The sequence below is a fragment of the Callithrix jacchus genome, chromosome 14, assembly GCF_049354715.1.
Source record: "Callithrix jacchus isolate 240 chromosome 14, calJac240_pri, whole genome shotgun sequence".
Lineage (NCBI taxonomy): Eukaryota > Metazoa > Chordata > Mammalia > Primates > Cebidae > Callithrix > Callithrix jacchus.
The window spans coordinates 78141302-78158959 of record NC_133515.1 but is presented as its reverse complement, the minus strand read 5'-3'; the positions used below and the strand labels follow the sequence as shown (position 1 = coordinate 78158959).

General features: G+C 35.5%; 1 protein-coding gene across 4 annotated transcripts in view; it reads right to left on the bottom strand.

Annotated features, from left to right (window-relative positions):
• Nucleotides 1–1265: 1265 nt before the first annotated feature.
• Nucleotides 1266–17658, bottom strand: part of STRN (striatin) — a 132640-nt gene continuing 116247 nt past the window's right edge. For all 4 annotated transcript variants that reach the window (XM_035272821.3, XM_017964417.4, XM_002757858.7 and 1 more), the window contains 6 exons: nucleotides 15246–15367; nucleotides 11979–12146; nucleotides 9126–9266; nucleotides 4654–4761; nucleotides 3068–3154; nucleotides 1266–2980 (listed from right to left, as the gene is read on the bottom strand). In XM_035272821.3, coding sequence (XP_035128712.1) covers nucleotides 2811–2980; nucleotides 3068–3154; nucleotides 4654–4761; nucleotides 9126–9266; nucleotides 11979–12146; nucleotides 15246–15367 — 796 coding nt within the window. In that variant the 3' untranslated portion in view covers nucleotides 1266–2810. The remainder of the gene's footprint in view (nucleotides 2981–3067; nucleotides 3155–4653; nucleotides 4762–9125; nucleotides 9267–11978; nucleotides 12147–15245; nucleotides 15368–17658) is intronic.

Below are 17658 nucleotides of genomic sequence, written 5' to 3'. Positions count from 1 at the left end.
ATAAAAGCTAAATATTTTGCATAACTAAGTATCTGTTTAATGGCAAAAGTTGCTAAACTTGTTCATTAGAAAAATACTGAAGGTCATTATATCACTTACGTTAAATATCCGTCTATGGTTTGAGTAGCAAATGAGCTCTATATGACAGCTGAGTTTTGAGAAGGGTGCTGCAAGCTCCCAGAGATGTATCCATAGCATATGAAAATAAGGCAGGGATTCACACCTCCTGCTGACTTTCATACTATTCCAATACATTTCATCCGAAATATTTACAAATGAAGCTCTACGAAAGCATTTCAATGGCTGTGTAAATATTGAATTTGTTCATTCTGTGAAGTTTCATTGAATGTTCAACAGGCTAGGGGAAAAGTCAGACACATGTATATGCTCCTCTGGATGGAAGACAGCTTTGGCTCATTTCTAGGCTGAGATCATGCAGTGCTGGTAGAGAAGACTCTCTCTATAGTCTCCAGTGGCACTGCACTGGCTTTCTAAGGAACTTTCAACAGTTCCATTTGCACTATAGTCTATGTATCTCATGGTTATTTTACACTTACTAACAGAAAAATTTCAACCATGAAGCATAAAATGAACAGGGTAAGAATGTCTTGGTTTTCAGAATTTCAGTGACATTAGTAAAGCAGGTACTGAAGATCTTAGAAGGTAATTAAAACAATAATTGGTAGAACAACAGTTTTGTGGTAATCCATCATAAATACACTAAGTAATGGCACCTTCCTTCCTTCCTGGAAGGAATTTTCCAGTATCCTTCTACAAATGTTAGGTTAGAAACATTCTTTCTTCACTATGAAGAACCAAAAGAAATTTACTGAACACAATATGGAATTCTGTATCTGCAAGGAAATATAAGCACTCACCTGATAGCTCATGTTTAGGTCAATTCATTTAATTACATAAAGGAGTCTCTTAAGCCTGCTTGTAACCAAAGTACAAAGATGAGAAAAGGTAGCTGTGTTAAAAATACTACGGCATATCTGTATGAAAATAAGGCAAATTTAGCACATGTCTTTAATGAAAATTTGCCTGTATAATGCAGAATTCTAGGGGCAAACAAGCGAAATTTTATAGAAATATTGTCGATCATTAGCCACATCACCACCAGCATACTTTTTCAAGGAGATGTACATATCATGAGAAGTATCACTGTTATGATGATGGAAAATGTGGGGAATGGAATATGTAGAAATTATTTTAATTGATTAAAATATTTATATATTTAATATTTTTTTATATCTAAGAGCTTATTTATTTTTTTGGTGGCAAGTTGGACATTAATAATTTATTTCTAATTTCTAGAATCGTCTCTGTCATTTGGGACAAAGAAAAAAGAGAATAAAGAGAAGCATAACAGCTATAGAAATAAGGTCTGTATGACAGGAGACTAGGTCTAAGTAGTGGTGTCTTAGGAATCCCAAAAGCTGACCACATGTAGGTGGGTCACAGGTAAGTTGGGCTGGGAAAGCCTGGCCTTTTAAGGTATGGATTTCCCAAGAAACAATACTGATTCACTGCCTATTAAAACATGTATATCTCAATTATAACAATGGGGGAGGAATAGGGAGAGAGAAAGACAGACCTTTTTAGTCAATATTTGGCAATGAACTCTTACATTCAGATTTCCAGGAGATTATTCTGAGAGAGATTAATAGAGGACTTCTGGGATACAAAACATTTGCTTTTAGTAGTACTTCCCCAAAAGCAGCTGCATGAAGTTAACCATATTCTTTGGACTCTTAATAATTATGAACTATTCTTGGTAATGTCAGATAAGTTGAATGTGACAGACAAAGAAGAAAGAGCACAGATCATCTGAAGCATCGTTAGATGGGTGTTGATAAACAAGTATTAGCAAATAACTTCCATCTTTTCAGTCACTGAAAAGTAAGATTTCATTGGTATGAAATAATCACTCTGGTACTAGAAATGTCACATGAATAAAGTGAATTTTAAAATAGAAATTATTATAGAGATATGCCCTGTTTAGCCTTAAAAAATAAACAGAATTTCAAACCTGAATAAGTTAAATCCTTTAGTAAAAGCAGAGCCCATCAACTATTCTTCACAATGGTGAGTGCTTGATAGCTAAACTTCAGAATGATACCAAATCTATTTTCAAACTGTAATACAATATAGAAATCTGCTTGCAAACTAAGTATTTGTTTAGCATTTCTGAATAGTAATATATTTAACATATTATTGCATTTTTCTCCCCCAAAAGGTAAAATGCTTTGCCAGGTGCTTTATGTGAACAGCTGAAAGGAGAGCCAAATTAAAAACTCAGTTTAACACTGCCTGGTCATTATACACGAAAGGGTTAGTATGGCAGATATGATAAAGATTACTATTTTGACTACTTAATGTGTTTAACAAGATTTCTCAAAAGAGAACTTGGTCTAAGTTTCCCACTTTTCTTCTGTTTAGTCCCAGCTATCAAGCCTCTTAATTATCCATTGCAGCATGCCCTACTTACTCAATAGGGACAAGCTAAACTTTTATTCGCTCAGGCCTGCCTAGCGAATTAGAACAACCTCAGAAATAAAGGCGTCTTTTGGGAGAAATTTGAAACAGACCTCTGGCTCACAGATTCAGCTGAGCTTGCAGCAACCTGAACAAACCTTAGTTTTAGAAAACAGTATATGAATTGCAAAACTATACTTCAACAAATGTTCTCTGTGCTCCTTCAGCAGAACAAAAGGGCAGGATGAGTTGATTCTTGCCCTTATCTTCTGTATCTCTTTTGTGCAGTTGATTACTTATAAACAGCTAGAAGGTGAAGATGATGCACTGCGTCATACAAAGACTTTAGCCAGTGCGTCAGCTCCAGCACTGGCTATATAGCATTTAGATGGGTGGAAAGCTACATCATGAATCGATTCTTCAAACTTCTTTCGATGAGCTGTGAATTCTTGGATACATGTCTTACTTTCTAGATTCCATAAACGTATTGAACAGTCATGACCTATACCAAAAAAAAAATTGAAAGGAAAAATTATATTAACATGAAAATGATAAGGACAAATAAATAATCCATAGTTGAGGTACTTACTGCCAGACATCAAGTAAAGGCCATTAGGATCAACTGCTAAACTTGTAACAGCTTCTAGGTGGGCTACCATCGAGTGGATCAGTTTGCCTTTGGAAAAAGAGATTATTACTCCTTATTAATGCCAATGCCTTTCCTCATCTTCAGGATGTGCCAGCTACTATGTCATGCTGGTTTCTCCAGTCTTCCCTCTGTGTGCTTACTGTATTAATGGCTTTTCCATTGACTAAAACAACGTTTCCCTCTTGCCTCTAGTCATGGCAGTGATACAAAAAACAAAAAAGCTCAAATTTTAGATTATACTTTTAAGACAATATGGAAGTCAGTTATTTCTAAACACATCTCTTAAGCCATATTTGTTAATTAGAACTTAGACATTATTAATCACCTACTTTGCATCCTTTAGCTACTGGCAAATTGAGTTGTGGAAATACAGAATTCAAATTCACACAGAGAAAACAATGAGGCAAAGAAAGAGGACAGAAATGAAACACAGCCACAATTTTAGTGGATACAACATATAGAAAAGAATTTAAAGTATTAAATAACTCATCACCAGCAGCTAAACAAAATCAGCAAAAGTCAACGAATTAACAAGGCAGATACTTAGGTAAATATGGCAGCTAATATAGGATACTTTCCTCCAGCACAGCTCTTCGTAGATTTCCTTTATACTGGTGAAATGTAATAAAATAAAACTTGAGGGCCGGGCGCAGTGGCTCTCGCCTGTGATCCCAGCACTTTGGGAGGTCGAGGTGGGTGGATCACAAGGTCAAGAGATAAGACCATCCTGGTCAACATGGTGAAACCCCGTCTCTACTAAAATTACAAAAAAAATTAGCTGGGCATGGTGGCGCGTGCCTGTAATCCCAGCTACTCAGGAGGCTGAGGCAGGAGAATTGCCTGAACCCAGGAGGCAGAGGTTGCGGTGAGCTGAGATCACGCCATTGCACTCCAGCCTGGGTAACGAGCGAAACTCCGTCTCAAAATAAATAAATAAAATAAAACAAAACTTGGGCATGTCTCCATGCACAATTCAAATCAATGAGGACCAACTAGTCAGTTTTATAACACATATAAGATTAGTCCATAGAAAATGAATAAAATGACCTGGAGATTTTCCATCTGCAACACTAAAAAAGGCTATCTGGTAACTTAATTACTGGATATTGAATAAGGCTATTCAATAATTGAACATTTTAAACAAAATATAATAATCATATGCCTCTACTTCCAATGTTTTTTCTACTTTTCCCCAATATATAATACTATAACAGATCATAGCAACAGATCATTTTTACTAGTATTTGAGAAAATTTTTCCTGGTGTCCATAGTGATAAACTTGGCTCTAAGGCCTAAATATAGCATCTGCTCACTACTAAATAAACCAAAATGATTCTGTATTATATAATAAAGACTAGTCTTAGATTTGGATGAAATGAAGAGAAACAGAGCCAGGAGAGTATTTGTGTTTTAGCGCCTATTCCCTGACTATGAAACCACCAACAGACATCAAAATTAGCCTACTTGTGGTAGGAATGTTTTTTCTTTTTGCTCTAATAAAAACCATTTTTTAATAAATTCTTACCTGTATTGTTATCATAGAATTTGATGTGCCTGTCTTCATGAGCAGTGATGCTGATTGGAAGAGTAGGATGACTGATTACTCTATTTATTTGGCAGGAAGAGTTGGCTGCTAAACAGAAAAAATTAAAAAGCAACACAATTTAGTCAAAGATATTTTTCACACAAAGGATAATTAAATTATCTACCTAAGAGATTGAAAAAGTAGGTTGGGTGTGGTGGCTCATGCCTATAATCCCAGCAGATGGGAGGCTGGGAGGCTGAGGTGGGTGGATTATGAGGTCAGGAGATGGAAACCATCCTGGCCAACATGGTGTAACCTTATATCTACTAAAAATACAAAAATTAGCCAGGTGTGGTGGCACATGCCTGTAGTCCCAGTTCCTCAGGAGGCTGAGGCAGGAGAATCACTTGAACCCGGGAGACAGAGGCTGCAGTGAGCTGAGATCATGCCACTGCATTCCAGTCTGGGTGACAGAGCGAGACTCCATCTCAAAAAAAAAAAAAAAAAAAAAGGTAAATAATGTGACTTTTATTTGTCTTTAGTTCATTTATTCTGTGATTGTTTTCAAAATTTCAATGTTAGGAAAGAGAACTGCCTGAACTATACTATACTGATAAATTTGGAAGTATTTCTAAATTACAATTTCCTGCTATATGTGCGTGCCATCAAAGGCTTAGTCTATAGCCACTAACATTGTTCATTCTACAATGTTCTGTGAGATTTTGCTACTTTTAATATAAAGTTCTATCATCACTTACATGGAGATAATTCTCAAATTTAAATCTCAGCTCTTTTTGCATACAAAGTTCTATATCACATCGTTATTATCTAAAGATAAATATGACAGAGACCTTCTTAATCCTTAAGTCCCCCTTTCACTCTTCCTCATCATAACAGAAATGGTCATCATTTGACGATGGAGTCTCGCTCTATCACCATGCTGGGGTGCAGTGGTGCAATCTGAGTTCACCGCAACCTCTACCTCCTGGGTTTAAGCAATTCTGCCTCAGCCTCCAGAGTAGCTGGGACTATAGGCGCAAGTCACTACACCCAGATAATTTTTGTATTTTCAGTAGAGACAGGGTTTTACCATGTTGCCCAGGATGGTCTCGATCTCCCAACCTCGTGATCTGCCTGCCCTAGCCTCCCAAAGTGCTGGGATTACAGGCGAGCCACCATGTCTGGCCCAGGTTTGGAATCCTAAAAGTCAGCATCCTAACTGTATTTTTTGTGTTAGTAGGTTCCAAAGAAACTTCAACTATATGCACAATGAGATAGGCAAGCACATATTATTAACCCCATATTACAGTGAACACATCAAGGTTCAGAAAAAGTTGTGACTCCTCCACAATCAGGTGACAAAATCAGTACCTGTTCTAGCTTCTAACTCTCTTCCGACCTGACGGTTCATGCAAAACACACAACTGCCAAAATTGGCTCCTAAATGATCATAAGTTCTTTCTGAAAGGCTTTTACCAAAAAGAAATCAGTAATTTAAAACTTTAGTGATTTCTGTTAAGCTTTTTACAAGAGAAAAGAAAAACTGACATAAAGAAAACACTAATTGAAGGTATGTCAAAGTTTTAAAAATTAAATTATGGTCCAAGGAGAGGAAGGGGTGTCTTTGTAAAATATATTACTCGAACAACTGTCAAAATCTGAATATAAATAGTAACTCAGATAATAGTACTGTGTCAATTTTAAGTTTCCTGATTTTGATCTACATTTTGCACTACATCAGAGAATGTCCTTGTTCTTAGGAATTACATGCTAAAGGATCTAGGGGAATGCATGACATCTCTCATATGGTTGAAAATTAAAAATTATACACACATATAGAGTGAAAAAGCAAATGTGGCAAAATGTTAAAAACTGCTAAATATGGGTGAAGAGTAACCAGGAGTTCTTAAACTATTTTTGTACCTTTTCTGCAAGTTAAAAGTATTTCAAAACGAAGAGTTAAAAATTTTTTTGACCCCTAGAATAGGTATTACAAGTTTATATTCACATAATAGAAAATATAGCTAAAAAATAGTCTAATCTTACTGGATTTTCATGTTGTATCTAGAAATATGACATCTTAAAAACTGAAGACAGTCTTTCCCCAATGAGAGTGGCAGGTAAATTACCTAGCCTGTTATTTAAATATAAAACAAAGTTGGGTGCAGTGGCTCATGCTTGTAATCCCAGCACTTTGGGAGGCTGAGGTGGGTGGATCACTTGTAGTCAGGAGTTTGAGACCAGCCTGGCCAACATGGTGAAACTCTGTTTCTACGAAAAATACAAAAACGGGTCAGACATGGTGGCACATGCCTGTGGTCCCAGCTACTCTGGAGGCTGAGGCAGGAGAATCACTTGAACTTACAGATGGAGGTTGCAGTAAGCTGAGATCGTGCCATTGCACTCCAGCCTGGGCAACAGAGTGAGACTCCATCTCAAAAGAATAAATATAAAACAAAAACTCACTTGACCATGTGGAATAAGTTCTTGGTCAGTTACATGTAATTTAGACATTCCTAAACAAAAAGATGCTTGTTTACAAAATTCAGACTATGTGTTATTTCCTCCAGAGATAATACTCCATTGAGCAATACCCTCTGTAAAACCCAACAAGAGAAAAACAGTAACAACAAAAAAAGAAATACTTTAAGTATCCCATATATTCTGAGAGAGACGTTTTAGAGAATAGCCTCAATTACTTTGAGAGCTAGAAAATAAATAAGATTGAAATCAAATCATGGAAGCAGGCAAAAGAAAGTTCTTATTTGGTAATACTTTTAAGGAAGCTTCTCCACTTGATGACAAATCAGAGAAGTAGGCAGAATGCAAAGAACACTACTCATACCCGGCTCGTGACATACCTGCTTCAACTACCTTTGACTTTACCAGTCATTGACTTTACCACAGCCACTGACGTCACTGAGAAGAAGGGTAATTCCTATTCTAACAAACATCCTTCATCACTTTAAACTCTATATAAAATTCACTTTCACCTTGAAGCTTGTTTGATCCTAACTTTCATTTTAAAAAAAATGCTAAATTCCAAAACAACACAACACAATCAAATACAAATAGCAAGGGGTAGTTCACAGTAAAACATAAAAGACTAATTTAAGTTTGCTTTATAAAACCTTAAAAGTAAAAAACGTTAATTTAGAAAATGTTGAAACGTATTACAACTCAAAATAATTATCATTTATTCCAGTAATGTTGCCTTTGTTGAAAACGTTCTTGGAAGTCTTCTCAAAATGTTTCCAGTATCAGGTAAAAAGTCCTATTAATTTAGGGTCACATCTCTTGGGGGGAAATGTGGACTCACCTAGTTCTCTTTATCCATCTTACCCACCAGACTTGACATCTTATTAACCTGCAGTCATTAAAAAGCACTATTTCCACTCAGGATGTTTAAGAATTGATCATATAATCTCTGAAGGTAATTAAAAAATGTTCTCATCATTTTTAATTTCTTATTAGTTTTTTAATTTACTACTATAGTTTTGGGTCATATATTTAAATGTGATTTTAAATTTATTGAGAGTCTAAAACCTGTGTTTCTTGGTGAAAAAATTCTCCTTTACAATTCTATCTTCTCAGTTTTTATTTTCCTGTCTCTCTTGTTTATATCCAAGTAGCTCAAAGTTCTATTCATGCTTACTTCCTCAAACAAGTCTCAGCATATCAGAAGAAAACAAACAACAGAGCAGGAAGGGAAAATGATGAAAACCACAACGGAATGAAGAAACTTTTGAAAGAAGAGACGGAGAATGAGAACAACACAAGAACATATGTACACATGTGCACGTACATGTTCACATATACATGCATACACATACAACATGTAATCACTTTCAAAGCTAGTTCTCAGATTAAAACAATGCTATATGTAAGTGGTATTCTTCATGAACTGCAATCTAAACTGTGACTGGATTATGGCTAATGACAAAAAGCGATTGTTAAGAAAGCCAAAAACCAAAAAACAGACTGTAATATCTTCTTCATAACCTGAAAAAGCATTTATTTACTGACTTTCTGCATCCAATAGGAAGCTTCAGATTTGGAATTCTGAGTGCCACAATATGATCTGTATTGAGCTGTACCAAATTATGCTATTAATATAAAATTCAGTTGATTTAAAATATGAAATTAGGAGAAATGAAAAATAGATTTCATTTTCTATTCAGAATATTGCTTTCTTCAAATAGAATTGAAAATTAATCATTTAGTATGAAATAAAACGACCCATCTTTAAAATAGCTCAAATGCTATTTCAAACAGTATAGTTATAAATGTACATAAACTTAACCCAAATTCTTAAAATGTAAATAAGTACATCCTTCTAAGTAACTGTTTTCTGAGATTTAGGAGACAGAAAGCTTTATACTGACAAACATTTTTCACAGCTGACTCTAGTAGTTATAATGTTGATTAAGTTAAAAAAAAAAGCACAGACTATTTAAAATTGGTATGCATACTTGTATCTACATTGGATTCTAAAGTTAGAATGCGTTGTTGTGTTTCCATGTTAAAGATGCTTGTATATCCCTTGCTGAATGATGCTACCATATGGCTCGGGTCACTGCTCACTAGATCCACAGAGGCAGGGATTCCCAATTCTAAAAGAGAACATATTGAAATAGAATGGCAATTAAACCATCTACTTGACAATGTGCTTAAAATATAGCAAAACAAATAATGGCATGGTTTCCTTAAAAAGTAAACAAGGCTTACCATAAGAATAAGAATTAGCTCATAACTATTCATTGGAGATTACTTCTTTGTAACTTTTAGCCCCAGTCTATTTATTACCCTTACCTGCTCAGCAGATCTTCTACCTGTTACTTAGCTGATACATTCATGGAATGCAAGCCTTTATTCAGAAAGCAAATGGAAAACATGTATAAATTACAAATTTTGCTGCTTCCATCCAACCTGGACCTTAGAGTGGCACAGTGGGAATTTTTCATTTAAAAAAAAAACCCATCTCTTACCAGAAATGTTAGCTCATCAAAAATAGAGAAATTAAAAGTAAAATTTAAAATTATTACTTATTGTTAGAGTTATACAAATATCATATGAAGACAACTCATCAAAGCCTGGAGAGAAGTTATAATAACTCAAAAATAAGGAAGGTATTTTTATTTACCATCTAGAATACATTAACACTTAAGAGTTTATTTATAAACATGAAAAGTAGAAGGAAATGTATACGGTGAATATAATAATCTGAATTTTTTCATTTGGCTCAAAATCTAACTACAGCAAGCTAACAGTTCAAAAATGTGTGTGTACTACAGAAGAAGATATACAAATAACCAATAAGCAAACAAAAGAAATGCTCAACATAATTAGCCATCAAAGAAATGCAAACAAACTAAGATAAAATACTACTACACATCCACCAGAATGGCTAAAGTTAAACAGACTGACAATACCAAATGTCTGTAAGGGTGTGGAGCAACTGGAACTCTCATACACTGCTGTCAATGTGTAAAATTTTGTGGTATAACCACAAAATTTTTTGAAAAATATTCAGTGATTTCATATAAAGTGAAATAAGCATCCACCTGAAAGTCCAGCAATTCTAAGTCTCTACACAGCTATAATGAAAATATATAAATGTTCATAGCAGCTTTGTACAAAAGAGCAAAAAAACTAGAAACAACCCAAATATACATCAAGATGTAAATGAACAGACAAATTATGGCTTAATGAAATACTATCAAATTTAAAAAAAGAAATAATTGATATAACACAAATGAATTTCAGAAACATTATAGAGTAAAAGCACAAAGAACACATACTGTATTATTCCATTTACATTAAGTTTGAGTAGATAAAACTAATCTATGATGAAAGAAATCACAACAGTAGTCTCTGGTTGGGAATAAGGAGAGTGCGTTGAGTTGGAAAGACAGGAAGGAGCCTTGGGGAGATAAAGAAACATTCTGCCTTTCATATGGTTTGAATCTGTGTCCCCACTCAAGTCTCATGTCAAACTGTAATCCCCAATGTGGGAGACAGGGCCTGTTGGGAAATGACTAGATGATGGGGTGGATTTTTCCCTTTGGTGCTGTTCTCATGATAGAGTTCTCATGAGATCTGGTTGTTTAAAAGTATATGGTACCTCCCACCCACTTCTTCTTCCTGCTGTGGCTATATAAGACATACCTCCTGTCCCTTTGCCTTCCACTATGATTGTACATTGCCTGAGGCCTTCCCAGAAGCCAAACAGAAGCTTCTATGCTTCCTATACAGAACCATGAGCCAATTAAGTCTTTTTTTCAAACAAATTACCCAGTCTCAGGTATTTATAGTAGTACAAAAATGGGAAAATAGTCTTTTTTTTTTTTTTTTAAAGAAAATGTAGAGACAGGGCCTCACTATGTTGCCCAGCTGGTCTCAGACTCCTGGGCTCTAGTGATCCTCCCACCTCAGCCTCCCAAAGTGCTAGGATTACAGGTGTGAGCCACCACACCCAGACTCTACATCTTGATGTATGATTTACAAGGGTGTACTTATCAGACTCACTGACATGTATCCTTAATATCTGTTTTTCACTATAAATTATATGTAATTTTTATTTTTATTTTTTTTGCAATGGAGTTTCACTCATTCACCTAGGCTGGATGACTAGACAAAGTGGTGCAATCTTAGCTCACTGTAACCTCTGCTGCCCAGGTTCAAGCAATTCTCCTGCCTCAGCTCTACATGCGCCTGCCACCATGCCCAGTTCTATTTTTGTATTTTTGGTAGAGACGGGTAGGGGGGTTTTTCACCATGCTGGCCAGGCTGATCTTGAACTCCTGACCTCAGGTGATCAACTCACCTCGGCCTCCCAAAGTGCTAGGATTAAAGGCATGAGCCACTGTACCCAGCCCTAAAAATTTTAAATCTGTGTGTTCTTCTTTCACCAAAAAGTATGCTTTTAAAAATTACAGGCCAGAAGCGGTGGCTCAGGCCTGTAATCCCAGCACTTTGGGAAGCCAAGGCAGGTGGATCACTTGAGGTCAGGAGTTCAAGACCAGCCTGGCCAACATAGCAAAACCCTGTCTCTATTTTAAAAAATACAGGAATTATACCCCAGAATGTACAGTACAATTAAAAAAAAAAAAAACAAGAAAAAAATTAGCCAGGTGTGATGGTGTGCTCTTGTAATCTCAACTACTCAGGAGGCTAAGCAAGAAATTCAAACAAATACATTTTTCTTGCTTCAAAAACTTTCAAATTATATTTAAAGAGTTCAGAGAATCATTTATTTGCTTGCTTGTTTTCAGAGTAAACTGTTTTATAGAGAATTCAGCAAAATAATTTTTTGAAGTATGTACCTTGAGTATCATTAAACACACTTAGTGCTGGAGCAACCTCCGTTGTATTCCATAAACGCAGAGTGCCATCTGCTGAACAGGACAACAAACGCTGATGTGCTGCACTATAAGCCAAACCCCAGACTGCATCCGTGTGGCCTAGCAGAGGGCCTCGTAAAACAGAAGGATCTATACAAAACAGCAAAAATGCAAAATCAGGAGAGAAAAAAACCCCCATAGGTAATTAGATTTCAAAGAAAGTAAAATATATAAACAACAGCACCTGATTAACAGTATAAAATATGACTCTTGGTTTCTATTTTTCTTCTGACATGCTACAGTAAACCAACAGGCTTGGAAATACACAAATATAAAGTTTGAATTTTTTTAAATTAAAATTAAAAAGCACGTATTTTTCTCCTTTAAAAAACAGATATTTCTTCCCCCTTTCTTTTGTCCTTCCATTTGTCTAAATATTTTTAAAGCATGTTAATACAAATCATTTGAATTTAATTCATCTTTGGAGAAATCACAATTCATACGCCCTGAGGAAGTGAACAGAGAGGTCCTCTCCCTCTCTGAAGTCCTTTACACTTTGGCTGTACTTCCTTCTGTCCACTTATCTTACTATATGATGGATGGCATTTATTCCTGAAAATATGACAAAATGGACAGGAAGTGACATTTACAGGAACCCCCAAATTCTCAAACAGCAGTAACTGAGATGTGGTGATATGTATGCAGGGGAAGAGGGAGGGAAGTGGGGAGGTTAACTGAGCACAGTCTCATGACAAAAGACAAATTGGAAATTTTACTAATCTTCACAATGATTCTATGAAGTGGTACTTTCAAGATGACTCACAAATGTTAAGTCTGGAAATGTCAATGGTATGTCTTATATCCTGTCACACATACCATAAAATATTTATTGAAGACACAGTGTGTGTCAGGCACTATGCTCAATGATGGAGTCAAATATATGATTAAGACTCAATTCTAACCCAGTCCTCAACAGACAATGATGAAAGTACAGTAATAGTGACAGATATCAGTAAGCACAGAGAATAACTGGGATGAGTGAAAACTTGGAGAGTGACACCTAGAATTTACAGATGTTAGCCAGTCGAAGAAGAGAGGGAGAGCATGCTTGACAAAGAGGCAGCATCTAAAAAACCCCATGAAAAAAGAAACAGCATGATATGCAAGGAAATTTATAAGCAATTCAGTGTTACTGGTGTGTGGACTTTGGGTTAGGAAGCAGATGGGATGAGGGCAGCTAGTTCATGGTGTGATTTCTATTACAATTAAGAAATTTGGAAATTATCCTGAAAGCAACAAGAAACCTGTCTCCAAGAGCAGTAGGATCAAATATATATTTCATAAGGTAATCTTGGTAGTAGTATAGAAGACAGACTGGACAGAATTAAGACAAAGGCAAGGGGCTGTTTCAGCAGACAAAGAATAACAAAGATCTAAGGCAAGGGGAAGTAGTAAGAGGGACAAAGCAGAAAAAGTAAATTCAATAAATATTTAGGGAGTCATTACCAAAAAACTAGGTAATTAGTAAGTGGGGACAGTGTGACAGGATAGGGAATCAAGAATAATTCTTGGGTTTCTAGTTTGGGTGATTCCTGTAGTGCCACCAACTAAAAAAGAATATACAGGAGAAGAAACACAGAACTTGTTAGGATTTACAGACAATGAAACAGTCATCCTGACACTCCTGCAGTCAATCTGAAGCCTAAAGAAGAGATTTATGAGTCAACTGTAGGTAAAAGCATAGAAGTAGATTCAGTCTCTCAAGGAATGTTTGTACAGTGCAAAAAGTTAGGTTCTGGGTCTTGATAAATGCCGATATTTAAGGCAAGAAAAACAAAGGAACAATGAAGAACAAACAAACAATGAAGAACAGGAAATAGAAATTATTACAAAGTATCAAAAAGCCAATACATTTCAAAAGATTTCAAAAAAGATGGAGTTGTTAATCTCAGATATAGCCAATACATCCAGTAAAATAAGGACTGTAAAATATTCTTGGATCAGGCAATTCGTTACCAATAATCTTGTTTTATTCAAGTGTTATAGCCAGAAGCCAGAATGTAGAAGGATAAAGGAGAGAAGACATGAATTTAGTAACTGGTAATTATGTTTTCTAGACAACACCGTCAAAGAAACAGATGATGAGGAAAAGAGAGGGCCTAAACAGAAGCCAGACAGGGAAACAGGGTCAAGAAAAGGCTTCTTCTTGTCCAGAACGGGAGGTACCCAAATTCATTTGTTTGCTGAGGGCATGGAAAGGGAGCAAAGAGGGTAAGGCTTCATAAGATTCAAGACAATGAGAGAACAAGAGCAAGAGATTAGAATGCAGTCACGAAGAGACAGAGAGAGATTCGAGTACAGTCCCAAAATAAACTGAGTACAATGGGAAGGACTTGCCTGAGACAGCATGAGGGACAGTTGATCCTCTGGCAGAGAGGTAAAGGAAGTAAGAAAAGGCATGGAACAAATAACTTATAAGAGAATTGGGGAGAGTGGGGTTAACTTTCACAAAATATTAATGCTTATTAAATAAATGCTGGGAAAAATTTTTGTTTATTGAATTTCTAATCCTTACCCAGGTTTGGTGGTAACAAATATAATCTAAAATAATAATGAAATTAAAATGTTTTTATGACAGATATGATACTTCAAACCAGTCTAGAACTTAAGAGAAAACCAAAATAGCCAATTCCTAAATAGTTTTTACAAGTGAATCTATGGCATTATCTACTGATAGATTATAATATGTATTTATGATTTATGAAACTGTTCCCAAAACTAAAGGGCACTTCTTAACTTTTGAGGCCTTTTATATATTTTGGTGTCATGGACTACAAAAATTATTAGCTTCTACAGCAACTGACCAAGGAATGGCACCAATATTCATTTTTCTTAAAAGCTGTTGGACAAGAATAGTGATGAAATATTATTACAGATTAGTAATAATGGTATTAAGAACCCTACAGATGCCTAAAATAAGAAAACAACTGTCAGTCAAGCCTGCATTTCCAGTCAATAAGACTTTGGAGAAGTGAGAACTGTATTTTCAAGAAGAATGTTTTTCTCTTTTCTTCTTTTAACATTTATATATCAAGTTAATTTCTAAATATAGAAGTCCTTTTTAACAAAATAAAGATGTGGTTCCCTTCACCTATTTATTTTCAAAAATCTCTTATCTTTTCCTTTTATATTCTATAAAAGTATTTAAAAAACTCATTTTATTCTTTCGACCTTTGGGGAATCACCTACCATAAGAATCATAGGGGTCGATGTTGGGATTAGTGGTGTTCCAGCCCTGGATCAGTCCATCAGTACCACCGCTGTAACACTGCTCACCATTGCTGCTCATTACCACACAAAGCACTGGACCTCTGGGAGATTAAAAAAAAGAAATCAATTGCTATTCTCAAAAACCAACCTAATAACATGATTTCTTGAAAATAAGAATGTTTAATTACTCAAATGGCTATTTTTCTGCTTTTTAGAAAAAATGAAAACACAGATACTATAAAAGCACTGTTCATTTTTCTTCCTCTGGTTTAAGAGGTTGGTAAATTATGGTCTGTAGGTCAAATCCAACCACTGGTCTGTTTTTGTACGATCCTCAAGCTAAGAATGGTCTTTACATTTTTAAAGGGTTATAAAACAAAACAAATAGAATATGCAACAGAAACGATATGACCAGTAAATTCTAAAATATTTTTAAAAATCTAACAGTCTAAAGTCAGGTATTTATTATGTGACTCTTTACATAAAAAGTATGCCAATCTCTGTGCTAAATCAAGAGAAAAAAAACATTCCTTAAATGGAAACAGAAAAAAATATATATGCAATGTATCATCACACACACACAAAATTCTCAAAAAACCTTTTAACTTTTAGCTTCAAGGGTACATATGCAGGTTGGTTCTATAGATAAATTACATGGCTTGGTGGTTTGGTGTACATATTATTCCATCACTCAGGAAAAAAAACATAGTACCCAATGGGTAGTTTTTCAATCCTCACCCTCTTCCCACCCTCCACAGTCAAGTTGGCCCTAGTGTCTATTGTTCCCTTCTTGTGTCCATGTATAATAAATGTTTAGTGTACATGCAGTGTTTGGTTTTCTGTTCCTGCATCAGTTTGCTTAGGATGATAGCCTTCAGTTCCATGATGTTCCTGCAAAGGACAGGATCTCGCTTTTTATGGCTGCATAGTATTCCATGGTGTATATGTACCACAGTTTCTTTATCCAGTCTACTACTGATGGGCATTTAGGTTGATTCCATGTCTTTGCTACTATGAATAGTGCTATGATGAACACACATACATGTGTCTTTACAGCAGAATGATTTATATTCCTTTGGGTATATACCTAATAATGCTGGGTTGACTGGTAGTTCTAATTTCTTTGAGAAATCACCAAACTGCTTTCCACAGTGGCTAAATTTACGCTCCTACCAGCAGCATATGAGTGTTCCCTTTTCTCCACAGCCTTGCCAGCATCTGTTATTTTTTGACTTTTTAATAATAGCCATTCTGACTGCTATGACATTGTGGTCTTGATTTGCATTTCTGTAACAATGAGTGATGCTGAGCATTTTTCTGTGTCTGTTGGCCACATCTTTTCTTTTGGAAACAATCTGCTCACATCCTTTGCCCACTTTTTAATGGGGTTGTTTTTTAATTATTGATTTGCATTTCTGTAATAGGTGATGTTGAGCATTATTTCGTTTCTGTTGGCCACATGTATGTCTTATTCGGAAACTATCTGTTCACATCCTTTGCTCACTTTTTAATGAGGTTGCTTTTGTTTGTTAATTTGTTTCGGTTACTTATAGATTCTGGATATTAGTCCACTGTCGGGATTCATAGTTTGCAAATATTTTCTCCCATTCTGTGGGCTATTTACTCTGTTGATAGTTTCTATTCTATGCAGAAGCTCTTCAGTTAAATTAGGTCCCATTTGTCATTTTTTTGTTTTTGTTGCAATTGCTTTTGGTGTCTTCATCATGAAATCTTTGCCAGAGTCTACATCTAGAATGGTATTCCCTATGTTTTCTTCAAGAGTCTTTACAGGTTTTGGTTTTAAATTTAAGTCTTCAATTCACCTTGAGCTGATTTTTGTATATGGTACAAGGAAGGGGTTCAGTTTCAGTCTTCTGCATGTGGCTACCCATTTATCCCAGCATCATTTATTGAATAAGGAGTCCTTTCCTCATTGCTTTTGTCAACTTTGTTGAAGAACAGATGGTTGTAGGTGTGCAGCTTTATTTCTGGTCTATTTTTGTACCAGTACCATTCTGTTTTGATTACTATAGCTCTGTAGTATAGTCTGAAGTCAGGTAAGGTGATGCCTCCATCTTTGTTCTTTTTGCTTAAGATTGCCGTGGCTATTCAGGCTCTTTTTTGGTTTCCATATACATTTTAAACATTTTTTCTAATTCTGTGAAGAATGTCATTGGTAGTTTGATAGGAATAGCACTGAATTTGTAAATTGCTCTGGGCAGTATGGCCATTTTAACAATGTTGATTCTTCCTATCCATGAACATGGAATGTTTTTCTATTTCTTTGTGTCATCTCTGATTTCTTTGAGCAGTGTTTTGTAATTCTCATTGTAGAGATCTTTCACCTCCCCAGTTAGCTGTATTCCTAGGTATTTTATCTTTTTTTGCAGCT